This window comes from Carica papaya, chromosome 2, assembly GCF_054855325.1.
Source record: "Carica papaya isolate Zhongbai chromosome 2, ASM5485532v1, whole genome shotgun sequence".
Taxonomy (NCBI): Eukaryota; Viridiplantae; Streptophyta; class Magnoliopsida; order Brassicales; family Caricaceae; genus Carica; species Carica papaya.
This window is the reverse complement of record NC_142310.1, coordinates 34,763,476-34,778,816: the sequence shown is the minus strand read 5'-3', so window position 1 is coordinate 34,778,816 and position 15,341 is coordinate 34,763,476. Positions and strand designations below refer to the sequence as shown.

The window sequence follows — 15,341 nt, the reverse complement described above, 5'->3', positions numbered from 1 at the left end:
AGGAGAGTTCATGATTGTGTAGGGGGTACTTAGAGTGGATTGTGGAAGGAGGGAGAAGGATGAGTTCGGTGTGTGGGAAGAGATTCGGGTAAGAGGAGAAGTGTGGTATGACCGTAGGGAGAGGTAGATATAGAAGGAGAGGAGAGTGTATATGCTGAAAATTTGGGAAAGGAAAATAGAGGCTAATAAGGCGTGGTTTAAGGTATCAGGATGGTAGTTGTGTGGTGTGAGGGTGTGGGTTGTATATAGGTTGGTATAGTTGCTATAAATGTAATGGTTGGCGAGAGAACATTACCGACGTGTGTGTGAAATGTTAGTGTGTGTTCTAAGAGGAGATGTGTGTTGGGCTGGTATATCGGGTAAAGGAATAGGAGAGCATCAGGATAACATGGTGGAGAAAGTACGGAATGGTAAGGTCCTTGAGTTGGTAACATTGGGGGACGCCGATATTGGTGGTAGCTACCTAGAAAAAGTAAGTTGATTGTCGATGGTGGTGATGGTCGGAAGATTCCGACGGGAAGAGGTTTGGTCGCCGATATTGGTGACAGGAAAAAATGGTATTTAGGTGTGTGCGTGGCCTATTAGGGGTCGAGGGATAGACAGTTTATTGGTGGTCACCGATACTGGTGACGGGTGAGAATGGAATCTCTGTGTGTGTGTGGCCTATTAGGAGTCGAGAGATTGGCGGTTTATTGGTGGATGCTGATACTAGTGACGGGTGATAATGGTATATGTGTGTGTGTGTGGCCTATTAGGGATCGAGAGATAGGCGGTTTACTGGTGATCGCTGATACTGGTGACGGGAGAGAGTATTTGTACAGTTAAGGGACGTCGAGGGGCGGTCACAATTAACATGCATTATTTTTAAATTACCAATTGTAGGTATTAATGGTTGAGTAGATGGAGTGGACCCCTGAGTTCCCTATTGTTGTATATGATGCTTGTAACTTAATTTTTACTGTACTGAGTTGTATATACTCACTCCTTATTATTTACAGATAAAGTAGGGATGGAGTCGGGACTGGAGTTGCTGATTTCCGAGCCTCACGGATAGAGGAACAGGTAATAATACTTTCGTTATTTGGCATGATTGAGTGTGTAATAACTAATAGTATGATAGATAGTGTGTCTGCTGGGAATATGTGAGATTATTTTTCATTGCGATATTACATGTATGGTTGCAGGTTTATTGTGACCGTAGAATTAGAATTGCGCGTTCATACGTGACCGTAGAATTGTCTTAACTTGCACCATTAAAAAAAAAAAAAACAGAACGTTACAAATAGTGAGATAATTAGTAATTTTAAAAGTTTGACTATATTTTAACTATGATTTATAAGTATATTAACTATTATTTGTTATTATCTACTTCTAATATCACATCAATTTAGTGACAGTAAATAAAGACTTCAAATATAAGTTGCATCATATTAATATAATATAATACGTATATTATATTTGAATAATTTCGTCTCTAAAAAATTGTTTGATACTCTTCATTATGGAAACAAAGTTTATTTATATTGTTTGATTTGTATATAATATAACTACCCAAATGGTACTTGTTCTCCAACTTTGAAATTTCTGTTTTGAATTGAAAGAATCAACAGATACTCCATAAATATTATATATGTGTGTATATATATATATATATAATTAAATATTTAAGAATAAGTTCCTCATATGAATAAAATATAAATAGTATTTTAAAATGTCTGAGCAAGAAGCTTCTATAAAGGCTTGGTCATAAAAGCACCACACCCAAATACTAGCATGAAAAAGGGGGAACAATTCCACATATGTACAAAGTGGAGTTGTCAATTGTATAGTAAGCCCACAAAAATATTACAATAAGGTATTTAATTTTTGGATTTAATTATATATAATCAAATTATAAATTTTATTTTTAAATAATATTATATAGAATATATTTGTAAATTCACTTTTGAAAAATATGATAAATTAATAACTTTGACATATATTATTTTAATTCTACATTAAATATTATACAAAACTAATTTATTTTGAGAAGGAATTTCACATATTTTAATCGAATTAACATTGATTTTTGTTTAAATTATTTTGGAATTTAATTTCATATAACAACACATTAGTTGTTTAATTAAATTAGAGGATGCTCTTTTTTTTTCTCTCTTTTAATTCTTATTCACATTAATTGTGAAACCAAATTTACGTCGTGGCTCGTTCCACTTCATTTGGTTCGCAGTGTATGGAAAATGCAGCATCCTCGATGCAAGTGGGACCCTGTGAAAAGACTATATATATATATGTATTGTATATATTACCGTAGTTGTGAATGGGCATGTTCCCATTAAAGTATAAGGTACCTTCAATTTGAATCTATTTATTAATATTATATAATTCTCTAGTATATAGTATCAAATTTATAATGTACTAAAAATTTAATTTATTAATATAGTAGTAAAATTATAGTAATTAAATTTTTTATATTTATTACCGCATTCATTGCTGCTCCTATAGTAGATATTGATAGTATTAGTAAAGCTGTTTCTGGATCTCTACTTTATGGAAACAATATTGTTTCTGGTACCATTATTCTTACTTCTGCAGTTATAGGTTTGCACTTTTATCCGATCGGGGAAGAGGCATCCGTTGATGAATGGTTAGATAATGGTGATCCTTATGAACTAATTGTTCTACACTTTTTGCTCGTTGTAACTTGTTACATGGATCGTGAGTGGGAACTTAGTTTCCCTCTGGGTATGATTATCAGGTTTCTTCAGCTACAGTAATCAAAATGAATTAAAATCTGACTTAACTATTTATTAAAAAAAAACTTACTGTACTACAATTTCGTTCTAAATTTAACGTTTTATCCTTTCTAAACATTTAGCATAGTCATGTAACATTTTTATATCTACAATAAATATAATACATTTTGTCAAGTATATGTAATTTTAATAATATAATATGACCATAGTAGAATTTAAAATTCGAATTTGAGTTATATTCTATCCATTTAAAAAAAAAAAGATGAAATATCTCTAAACTTATTTCGATCATTTTAAATAACACGTATTTTTTCATTTACAAATAATTATCGAAAAAATTATTATATTTAATTCTCAAATAAATATCACGTGTTATTAAAAATTTATTCTTAATATGTTAATCTACATCGCCATAGGGACACAGTTTGAGGATTAGTAAGCCAAACACCTTGATACACAAGCAAACCTAGGTGCTTGGCCTCCACTTATGTTGACGATTATTCAATCGTGTATTCTTCACAACCAAGCTCCGTATATATTTTTAAAAAATCATTAAAAAATATAACTTACGATTATTTTGATTCTATCGTCGTTCTAAATTAAATTATATTTATCATGCGCTACTTACTTAATCAGAAAATAACGAATTTATACAAAGATATTACAGTACTCACTAAATCTCTTATATATTAAGAAATATTATACTATATAATGCAATAAAAATAATATGTATATGATAAGATTTCAACACTTAATTACTAAGAGTTGTAGAGAAAAAAAAGGGACTTTAGGTATATAAACGAGTTTAAAGATTTTAAAAATACGATTGGTACACTTTAAAATTAATTTTTATAAATATTTAAAATAATTAAATAATATTAATACAATTCATATATAATTTTATAACACATATAATAACTTAAAATTTAATTTTTTAATATAAATTTATATATTTTATTAATCAAATTACGTATTGTACGTTACAATAATACAATTTTATATTTTGATCGAAGAATAGTACTAACTTAACTTGGGTTAAATAATATATATATATATATATATAGAATAATGGGAAATGAATAATAAAATAAGGCACCATGGTGGAATGGTGAGGAGTTTAGCAGCTAAAAATCAATACGATGATGGATTAGGAAGCTCGAACAAGATTTAGTTAGAAAAGGAATAAGAGAGGCGAGTGTGAAACTGGAACCTCACTCGTTGGCCACCTTGACCGCGTGGGATTTCTGTTTTTAGTATTTGAAATAAATTTTTTAAAAAATAAATAAATCCACAAAAGACAACACACTTTTTAAGTTTTGTAGTACTTGCGCTGCACGTTTGTCCCGCTTCCATGCGTACTTATCTATGATCTGTCTGCTTGCTTTCTCACTTTCATACCATAAAACACACTCTGCTTAAGTAATCCCACTCCAGTACCCACGCGCGTCTCTTCCGCGTGCAATCATCTCCCTGACTGTCTTTTATCTCCCGACAAATAAGGGAATTTTATTTATATTTATTTATAGTCAATAAAAATTAATTACAATTTAAAGAAATAAATTATTATTATTTTTTTTTGAAAAAAAAAAAGAAGGTAATATTGACTGACATTTATGTGTTCAATGATACACTGAATCCACCTAACTCCGTATGTAACTGATGACACATTGCTCTTATCAACGTTTGAAAACTTCCAAGAAATTTCCCTTTATAATTTCACATTCTGGATTGAATTAGGCTCTGGGATGCACGCGCTAGTTTGCGGATGGGGTTTAACCACTCATAATAGTATTAGATTCTAGAGTAGTCAAGAGCATTAGGAAAATTCCCACTACCCGCTTGTGACGACTCATCTCGGGTCTGATCAGCTACGCGGTGACGCAAATGTGGCGAAACCGGCGGCCATAGCAGCTTACCCTTCACTTTTAATTTAATTACAAAAAGACCACTCAGCCGCTCTTGTTTTCTTAACGCAGAAGAAACAAGGGTAAAACCGACATACCACCTGCGTCAGTTACAAGTCACGCTTAGCCACTTGTCTTCTATAAATACAACTGCGAAATCTTAACGTGTCTTCATCAGTTCCGTTGTATTATTTTCAGGAGTGACCTTGTAAAGCAAATTTCAGAAGTACCAAAAGAAAAAAAAAAAAAAAAAGGTTTACATTAATTTTTTACGTTACAGTTCTAGTATCAATCCATATATAGATATATATATCGGAGAAGAGAGATGGCCATGGAGATCGAGAGATCAGAAGCCCAGAACATTGACATGGCAAACTGCCTGATGTTGCTATCGAAAGTGGGAAAGAACGACGGTGTTTTCACCCTCGGAAAGCCAACCCAAAACGGTCGCGTTTTTACATGCAAGACATGCAACCGGGAATTCCCCTCGTTTCAAGCATTGGGCGGTCACCGGGCAAGCCACAAGAAGCCGCAGCTGGACCAGACGACCCAGTTGCCGGTTTCGCCTAAGAAGCCGAAGACGCACGAGTGCTCGATCTGTGGGCTGGAGTTCGCGATCGGCCAAGCGCTTGGGGGACACATGAGGCGGCATAGAGGCGGAGGCCACTCCGGCAATAGTGAGAGTTCGTCGTCGGAAACGAAGAGATCGGCGGTGGTGATGGGGCCGGCGACGTTGACGATGAAGAAGACGAGTAAGATTAAGAGGGTGTTCGGTTTGGACCTGAACCTGACGCCGTTGGAGAATGATTGCTTGAGGTTGGGGTTGGGGAAGGTGGCAACGACGTCGCATCATCATGTGGTTGATTGTTTTATGTAGACAGGGGTTTTTGGTTTGGTTGTTTGTATTTGCCGGCCAACGTTACTAGAGTTGGAATTCGTGACCAGATTTATTTATTCATTTATTGGCATATAGTTTTAGGAAATATTTTTAATATTATATTAATTTAAATTTAATTTTTGTTAATATTTCTCAGAGTAAATTAAATAGTAAAATCGAGCAATCCGGTACATGAGAGTGCACGTTCTTATAAGATGTCAATGCATAAAATTATATCGTTTTAATATATTCTTTAGTCTATGTACCAAAACAAAATTAAAATTTATTTGTAGTATTTATTGGTAATTGGAAATAATAAATGCTTTAACAAAATACTAACAATATATTTAAATTTTTCTCAATTTTAATTGAATTTAATTTTGCGTGAAAACAGGCGAGCTTAATTGATTATTGAATTTCTTTTATAGAATTTGTTAATTATAAATTTAGTTATGTTTCCACATTGTGACCAAGAAAAAAGGGGATGGAGATTTTCAATATAATGAAATTATTTAGGTGACCCATAAAATAATTCTTATATGCAATAATGAATATTTTCTGATGAAAAGAAAAAAAAAAATGGTATACTAGTAATGCAAGTTATATGTACAAGACACGTGAAAAAAATTATAAAAATAGTGTATTATTAATTGATTAGTCGCGCATTATTTTTCTACTGATTATAAAAGTCTAAAATTTTTATTATTAAAAAATAAATATATATATATATATACACAATATTTAATTTTTAAAATCAAGTTATTAATTTTTTAATTATTCTAAATGAACTAACTTTAAAATATATTATCATAAATGTCATAAGTTAATTGCATGATTATCGTGCTAATTAAAATTATAAAGAATTAAGCTAAATATTAAATAAAATATATTTACATCAATTGACTTTAGAAATATAGAGTGTAATTTGGAGTGTTGGTTTCGACCCGTTAGACTTTAATATTTTTCTTAATGGGTAAGATTTTAGAAAAGGATATTAATTTATGTGGGAGCTATATTATTAATTAAATAATATTATTGCCGTATAATATGTATATTATTAATTAATTTATATATTTAATATATAAGTTAAATAAATTGCTGGTTTAAAAAAATATAAATTTAATTTTAGCAATTGAAAAATTACGTACGAAATTAAAAATGAGTGATATCTCAAAAATATCATTTACATAATTAAATACGTAAATAATATCTTAATTATTTTTTGAGATAATTAATATATGAGATGAGATAAAATAAATGGTGGCTCGAATTTAATTTTAACTTAAACATAAAATTTATGTTAAATTTAAATTATATATTTTTTATACTCATTGCTGGTTGAAGTATAATTTCACCATGAAGATAAATTTGAAAATAACTACACTGATCACGAAAACTTTTGTATCACAAGTCATACACGTTGACTAAGAAAAACAAAAAATAGAAATTTGACTAATTAATACACATTGAACACATGATGGATATAGTACAAGATACATATTATGATAAAACATAATTTATTTAATGATAAATTATTAAATTAATTTATAAATTTTGATATTTGTTATAGTTTGATTAATAATATTTTTTTTTATTTTCTATGTATTTTAAATATTAAATTTAGTATTATAAAAAGTTGAAGTAGTTAACTATGTAATAACCCGGAACTTAAAATGAAATAAATTACAAATTGAATGCGAAAGCGAAATAATAAAGTTTGAGTTTACATTTCTTACACCATAATTTAGAATACGTAATAAGGCTACGTTAATGGTTTTTTTAAAAAAACAAGCGAAAAATTAAGAAATAAATAAAAAGTAAACAATTAAGTATCATAGGACGACCTTCACTAGCATTTGAAGAGAGTCCGGGTGGTGAACTATTCACAACCCCTTTGTTGATCGAGAACTGGATATTGATCTTCTTTATATGAAATGTTTAATAAAATAGTGAGTTACACTAACCCAGTAAGAATATCATAGTACTCCCCGATACAGAAATGAAGGTTGGTAAAAATTATAAAAATAACTAATGGAGCTCTTAAATTTAGTAAATTAATTTATCATAAATAAACTCATTTATTGCATACTTACCGTAGCGAGATTTTTAAAACCAACCTATAGAGACAATAGTTTAACAACATCATAATCTCATATATAAGCAAGTAAGAATAACAAATTTTCATTTTTATCTACCTACTAGTACCTATGGAAATCCATAAGAATGTCCCACTACGCGTAAACCAACATTCAACTTTATCAACTAATTAGCTGTCCTCATATCCCGTCCAGTATGAGCGCCAAAATACTATCCCTCAATACCCCGTCTGGTATGAGGGTGAAAGAGGCCGTCTCTATACCTCGTACGGTATGAGCACCAAAATATCAATCATCGATACCCCGTCCGGTATGAGGGTAAAACAGACCGTCCACATATCTCGTCTAATATGAGCGCCAAAAATACCAATTCTAGATACCCTATCCGGTATGAGCGCCAAAAATACCAATTATCGATACCTTGTCCGGTATGAGGCGACGTTTAATGTAGGGTTCCCTATGCACCCGGTCCGTCCACCATCTCTCAGGATATCCAGTAAGACTATCATTCATTCATTCACTTAATTAATCAATTTTTCATTTACATTTAATTTTTAGTCTCACAATTTAACTGTAAATCACGCAAGATAAACAATACATACATCAAGGAAACATAACTAAATCATCTTAACAATTTCAGTGTATTATCATGCATTTAGAACTGTAAAATCAAACAATCAGTTAAAACAGGACAAATAGTAATAAATAACCGGTTCCGGCTCCATTAGTAATCTGTAATTAATTATTAAAGTTTTTTAAATTACGCAAAATACCGTATCACTTATAATTAGACTTCAATTCTATAACAAAGAATAAGGTGAGAGATTATTACTCAAATTGGTGTTTGAAATACTGAACTGCGCCTATTGACGGTTCTCGAGTTTCTTGAATTTTTCTACATAAATTAAAATACGCTTCATGTACCTAAAAATACATCAAAAAACTCAAAATTGGTGTTAAAACTATTTTCCGACCAATTTTGAAATTCCGACACGGCGGCACCGTCGTGCTCAAGTGACAGCACCATCCCCTGCAGTGGCGATTTACCTCAGACTAACCGTTTTCAGCCGGTTTTATATCCATCACTGCGAGAAAACATGTTAAGGGGTCTTAGTTGACCGAAAAAAGTCAAAAAATAAAAACTTACCGACTGCGAAATTTTTCAGTGCGGCAGCTCCGCCGGCTCACCTTTGCAGCTGGGTATTTTTCTTCGGTCAACTTGTAGAAAATAGAATGATGAACACAATGGTGAAAAAATTGCACGAAACGGGAAACAGGAAGGGGCTCATCGGAGACGATTTTTAATTTTTCTTGCGGCGGCGGCTCCGAGTTTTAATTGCGGTTTCCAGTTCATCTGCCATTCTTTTTACTCTGATTTGGCCATGAGGGTGTTCAAAATCAAATTCCGAGCGAATATAAGAATTTTTACATTTTTTTGCAGTCAGAGGTGGCTCCGGCACGGCGACGGGCAGCGGTCGACTCCCTTTTCTGGCGATTGGTTCTTCTTTTCCAGCGGAAGGCTGGCGGCTAAGGTTAGAGTTTGGTGTGAAATGAGATATTTATACATGTTTTTCTTAAATTTGAGTCGTTCATCGTATTTGATCTCGACTGTCCGATTACGTTTAAAGAGAGAATGAATATGGACTGTTCATTGCGATTTGATCTGGATCGTACGATCGCGTTTAAAGAAAAAACGAATCTGAATCGTTCATTGCGTTTAATCGCGACTATCCAATCGCGCCTGAGGAGAGAACAGATCCAGACCGTCTACGCTTGCTGGAACGCATCCGGACCGTCTGATCACGGGCACGCGGATTGTCAGCGTGGCCTCCCGCGTGGCATCGAGTCAGTGTGCCTTGCCATGCGACACGTTCCGGTTCGTCGAGATTACTAACTAGGTGGTCCTGCGTGGCACAATTTTCTTTAATTGAAGTTTTGACCTCTAGTTTTTTATTTTTTTAAAAAAAATACTTTTTGAACCTAAATTTTCACTCATTTTTCTTAAAATTATTTTCAATTTCACCATCCACCTATTTTTTTCCTAATTTTACATTAAATAAAAATTTATAAATTTAAAAATTATATTTTTATATATTTATTTTTATCTTTTTTAAAATTAATCTCGGGTCAAATCTCGAACCCGGGTATTATAAACTCATTTATGGATATTTAAAAAAAATAATTTAAGAATAAATTTTATTAATTGGTTAAATTATTAAATTATATTTTTTTTATTATTAATTTAATAAATTATTTAAAATATTTAAATATAAATTAACTATTTTAATTTTTTCAATTAAAAAATAAAATATTTAAAATAAATAAAAAATATTAAAAATTAAATTATATAATTATGATAAATACCAATTTTAGAGAATAAAAAATTAAAAAGAGAACATGGTTTCGTTCATAAGCCGAAGGGCATAATAGAAAGGAGTGAAAATTTTCTATTACAAACATTGAAGATATGTATATAATTCAAGAGTTAGAGATTATGACGTTCCCAGTACAACAAAAAAACAAAAGACTTTTGGAAGTACATTTGTCAAATTGTGATTGGAAGAAAATTTGTTTGACTCCTTTGAACTTTGTCCACCTGTCTCCTGCCACGTTCTGTAGTGTAGAGAATGCACGTTACACCATCCGTTGCTGATTATCTTTCCTCGAAACATAAAATGGCGAAAATACCCCTCACGTAATTGTACAACAGAATCAACGGTTAAGATTTATCTTCTGACTAACACGTGTACTGTAAACATAACAGTAACAACATCTCTCATCATGGAGTTGTAGCCTATTTTCCATATTCCTTTCACGAGAAAAAATCGAGTGCTCCTCGCACACCATATCATCTCATCTCTCTCTCTCTCTATGTTTCTCTAACCGTTTTATGCACCTGAATTTCCGCTGCGGCGTCTGTTCACCGGAGGATTAGTTTCGCACTGGCTGGAGATCAACCGTCCGGTTCGGTTTCAAGTTTCTGTTGAAGGTACGGATCGCGAAATCTTTGTCCGTTAAATTTTTTTTGTTTGTTGATCTTGAAAACAGCTCCAATTTTGTTCTCTTTTTTCCTTTAGATGTTAAATTTGAAGTGATTTATGTCAGTAATGTCCTTTAATGTGCAGAAATTTTGCGTTCGTTTTGGGTATATGTGTTGATGATGAAGAAAGGTTTCAGGTTTGTGTTTCTTACGGAAGAAGTTTGATAATTTTTTTGTTTTGTAGTTTCCACTCGCGTGAGCTCAGGACATGAAGTTTTGTCGCAGAGTAATTATTTTTACGTTTTGAAAATTTGGTCTCAGTACATAGGTAGTTCGTTGAAGGAGAACATAACATATTGTAATTGTGTGGGGGAGTGAAGCGACCACGAAAGGAGAAAGTGGAATTGCGAGGAATTGCTTTCACTTGAAGTGGAAGAAAAAACTAAATGGTAGTTGCTAGATTCTGATTCTTATTGAAGCTTTTTATCGTAACTCTGTTTTTTTCCCTTTTCTTTTGGGGATATTATGCGTGTGCTACTTTAACTTCTTATCTTTTTGTAGTTTACTTCTGACTGATCAGTCTTTTCATTTTAGTACTAGTTTATTACTCTTAATAAAAGAGCTCATTTCAGTCCCTTAGTTGGTTTTGAATGTTGACTGAGACTCCAGTATCAGGAAATGAAAATATGACTTCTTTGAGAGTAATTACCGATGTTTTTAGAGATTTTATTACTTGAAAAATAAATAGTGGTTCAAGTGAAAACTGTGGAGGATATAAGGTAGATGAGGCTACTATGAAAAGAAAGTATTTCAATTCTTTTGTGAACGCCATCTAATTTTTTTTGTATATATCAAATGAAGTGCGAAGGCTTGAGATGTTGGCTCTCTTTTGGATGCCTAACAATTCCTTTGCCAGCTTAAGTAGATGGAATCTTTAAACATCACTTTAGGGATAGATATTTAGATAACGTTTAGCCAAAATGAATATGTGGGAAGTACAAGAACGATTGTTCAGATAGAATTGTATATTTTGTACTTGGAAGACACTCTGGAGCAAATGGGTTCTTCAATTCTGCCTCTGCTCTGCTGCATTTGATAACTGCCTCCCTTTCTTTTTTGAATAAAAAAGGTGTAGCTAGTTCATTCATTATCTAGACTTATTGTTTTTTGGGATTGAGGTTTTGCAACTCACATCTTTCAATTGCTGTTGATGACAGAAAAATGGTGATTTTGATTCTCGTGGCATGTTGTTTTTGTACTTTTTTTTCTGAAAAAATATAAGTTTCAGCCAGTTGTATCTGACAGCATTGGAATCATTTAACAATTTGGTGGTTTCTGTATTTGTTGTTTTGTATTTTTGAGCAAATATGTCATTTCAAAGTTCATTCTGGCTGAGATACAAAGAACTTAACTTGTTGGCTAAGCAAGCATATTTCCAGTTAGTGGTAGGTCCAAGTCTATAACCTTAACACTGTCCCCTCTGCCAGATAAAAAAGGTTTATCTTTACTGGATGCTACTTGTTCTTTCAATAGGAAGTTATATGGTCACGATGGTCCTTTTCCATTTTGTATTTGCTTATTTACTGGTCTAATAGACTCTGTAAACGATGAAGAGTATGCATTGAGACAGATGGCAGCAATAATGTGTTTGCTAATTAAAGCTTGTTGTTATTTGTCAACAGTATCTTACATCTTTAGGTTCATTTTCCTCTCTTTATCCAAAGTTGAGTGTATACCACATTGAGAACATTATTATTATGAATGCTGACTGACTTCTTGCTAGAATCTGCTTAGAATTAGCATACTTGGAGATGCTTCTTGCCTGTCACTTGATACGAAGCTTGCTTCTTCTCATTATGGTTTTTTTGCAGCTTGGTGCTTTCACCTTACTTTTTATTTTGCCCTTTCAACAGGACCTCCCTTCGTGTTAATTGTTTTTCTTACTGCTTATTAGTTTCATCCTTTACCAGCATTTGGTCCAGTATTTCTATTTATTGTTCACCACATATTCAATTGTTAGAATAAAATATTATTCAGTGAATCCTGCACTTCTGTGTAAAACTACGTAAATAAAAACTTTACAGTGATTCTTTTTTATCTCAGTCATTTCAGAAGAAGGGTTTTTGGATGGTGAAGAACTCCGGACATGTAATTGGTGGAGATACAGGATTTGATAATTCTTCCAGGATTGAACCAAAGCGTGCTCATCAGTGGTTTGATGGCAGTGAACCAGAGATGTTCCCTAATAAGAAGCAAGCAGTGCAAGTTCCAGTTGGAAAATCAAGTGCAGGAATATCTAATGCAAATATTCCTTCATGGGAAAATGCATCTGGTTTCAATTCAGCTCCAAATCAATTCATTGACCGACTGTTTGGATCTGAAACAGCAAGGTCTGTGAATTTTGGTGAAAAGAACACTTCTCCAGTTGGAAGAGACAATGCAAGACAAAAGAGTATTCAGGAAGATGCATCTGCTGCTTTGTCAATATATGATGCAATGGAAGATCCTGAAAACTGTTTTCCATATGATGGAATTAGAAAAGTAAAAGTTAATCAGGTTAAGGACAACGACAGCGAGCATGCTTCAAAGGAGTACAATTTTAATTCAGAAAATACTGGTGAAGTTACTGCAGATCAGGCCTATTGCAGGGAAAACGAAAGTAATTTTATATCCATGGGGCAACTCTACAATAAGGAGGGTAATGGTGTCACAGTCACAGGACATTCCTACAGCAGCGGGGAGGATGCAAATATTATTTCATTTGGTAACTTTCATGATGAGCACAGTATTAGCCCTGTGGCTGCCCAACCCCTCAGCACCTATGAGTCATCGTACATTCAGCATTCAACTCAAACATCTGAAACAGCCTGTGAGAAAGAGTTGGAGGCATCATGTGCCAATCCAATTGCAACCGTATCTCGCATAGCTAAACCTAGACAAGAATTCCATTCCAAGAGTAAACAAGAGATTAAAACATCAAAAAAGGAAGCTCCAAATAGTTTTCCCTCAAATGTCAGAAGCTTGATATCAACGGGAATGCTTGATGGGGTTCCTGTGAAGTATGTTTCTTTGTCACGTGAGGTAAATTTTGCATTTCTTCTCAGATCTATCTAAATCTTCTGTTGGCAGTTGGCATTGCTATTCAATGACAGGCTATCTCTCTGTATGTACTCAGGAGCTTCGTGGAATTATAAAAGGTTCTGGCTATCTTTGCGGGTGTCAGTTATGCAATTTCTCTAAGGTAATTCAGTCAACGATCTCTAACATACTATTTTCTTCCCGTCAAACTATTAAGTTCTAAGACCTAGTTATTCAATTCTTTTGGTTGCCTGAGGTGCTCAATGCATATGAGTTTGAACGTCATGCTGGTTGCAAGACAAAACATCCCAACAATCATATTTACTTTGAGAATGGAAAGACCATCTATCAGATAGTACAGGAATTGAGGAGTACCCCTGAGAGCATGTTGTTTGACGTGATTCAGACTGTGTTTGGTGCACCAATCAACCAGAAATCTTTTCGCATTTGGAAGGGTAAAACAATCTATCTTATTTCTTTTTTCCTTCTTTTTTTTTTTATTCGTATTCCTTTTTCCTGACCTTCATAGCCCGTGTGCAATCACATCTCATTGCCTAAAGAACAAAGATTTTCCGTAACAGAAACTTTTTGGGAAAATAGCAATAAGTCGAAAAAGAAAAAAAAAATTTCTTCGATATTTTGTAAAAATTTATTTTCTTTATACTTGTGATGAATTATTGCTGTACTCGGTTCTTTTCTCATTCAATTTTTAGTTGTAAGTTTTCTATTAGTCTTATTATGCACAGTTACAATGTAATTTATTGTGTTTGAATTATGCATGATAAGATTGATATGAAATTAATAAATAGGAGTAGGAACTCAACGAGAATCAAACCAATTGCAACTCTTATTTTTTTGTATAGACATGCGAATTTATAAGTGAAAACTGAAAAACATTTTTACCCATCTGAATCTTTTTTCCCCTCTCTTTTCTTCTTAAGAAAAAACTTTGTAAGCATCTCTACTCTGATCTGCCATTTAATGGTTCCTGTTTCATTTTTCGGTACCATCCCTACCAGAGTCGTTTCAAGCTGCTACTCGAGAGCTTCAGAGGATTTATGGAAAGGAAGAACTGAACTTGTAAATTTGCCGCGCTGATCTGATGTAGAGTTTCGTATAATGAAGTGTAGGTTGCCATTTGGAAATATTAGGTGAAATGATATTTTCGCTGTGATAATGTATAACTAATTTATGTGAGAGTCTCGACTGGTGTTTGTCCTTGCTGGAGAATAGATGCGCTTGTAGAGGGATTAGATAGGTGGTAGTTAAAGAATGCAAGGCAAGCCAGCTCGTGTGTTTGAAAATGTGTTTCCTTTTTTTTGTACAGTTTTATTCTATGGGGCTTGGATTTGTTGCATTGCAAACCTTGCGATTTGTTCAAGTTAAATTTATGATTTTCCTGTGATACTTGTGTATGATGTAGGTCTTTTATAAATTAAAGAAGATTCTTATTTCTATTTCAACTAATTTCTCTCTTTAATATGATCAAAAGTAAGTTATATATGTTTAAGCTAGGCGCGTCTTAGATGAGAACAGAGTTTAGATTTTTTTTTTTTTTTGGAACGATGAAGTGCAGCACAGAAGACTTTTCCTTTTTGTCAATAATCTTTGGCATGAGGTTGACCCTGAACTAAAAGTTATTTTGTTGGATTA

At 33.0% G+C, this 15,341-nt stretch overlaps 2 protein-coding genes across 5 annotated transcripts; both read left to right on the top strand.

Annotated features, from left to right (window-relative positions):
- The first annotated feature begins 4,825 nt into the window (after window positions 1–4,825).
- On the top strand, window positions 4,826–5,681 carry LOC110806945 (zinc finger protein ZAT12-like). The gene has a single exon (XM_022031950.2). The coding sequence runs from the start codon at window positions 4,983–4,985 to the stop codon at window positions 5,532–5,534; it is 552 nt and encodes a 183-aa protein (XP_021887642.1). The 5' UTR covers window positions 4,826–4,982; the 3' UTR covers window positions 5,535–5,681.
- Window positions 5,682–10,428: 4,747 nt separating this feature from the next.
- LOC110806952 (DNA-binding protein) lies at window positions 10,429–15,093 on the top strand. 4 transcript variants are annotated; one of them, XM_088214340.1, is made up of 7 exons: window positions 10,429–10,619; window positions 10,756–10,807; window positions 10,939–11,059; window positions 12,714–13,691; window positions 13,786–13,851; window positions 13,945–14,143; window positions 14,708–15,093. In XM_088214340.1, the coding sequence occupies exons 3-7, from the start codon at window positions 11,057–11,059 to the stop codon at window positions 14,770–14,772; spliced, it is 1,311 nt and encodes a 436-aa protein (XP_088070466.1). In that variant the 5' UTR covers window positions 10,429–10,619; window positions 10,756–10,807; window positions 10,939–11,056; the 3' UTR covers window positions 14,773–15,093. The 4 variants fall into 4 exon arrangements, with proteins under 4 accessions (XP_088070466.1, XP_021887648.1, XP_088070465.1 ...); XM_022031956.2 differs by having other exon boundaries at window positions 10,932–11,059; XM_088214339.1 differs by having other exon boundaries at window positions 10,896–11,059.
- Window positions 15,094–15,341: the final 248 nt, after the last annotated feature.

What these genes read in the sequence shown, in the direction of transcription:
- LOC110806945 (XM_022031950.2), top strand. Translation starts at nt 4,983, where the DNA reads ATGGCCATGGAGATCGAGAGATCAGAAGCCCAGAACATTGACATGGCA.
- LOC110806952 (XM_022031957.2), top strand. An exon ending in ATGTTTCTTTGTCACGTGAG is followed by an intron (nt 13,692 to 13,785) that starts GTAAATTTTGCA and finishes GTATGTACTCAG; the next exon opens with GAGCTTCGTGGAATTATAAA. An exon ending in AGTTATGCAATTTCTCTAAG is followed by an intron (nt 13,852 to 13,944) that starts GTAATTCAGTCA and finishes TGGTTGCCTGAG; the next exon opens with GTGCTCAATGCATATGAGTT.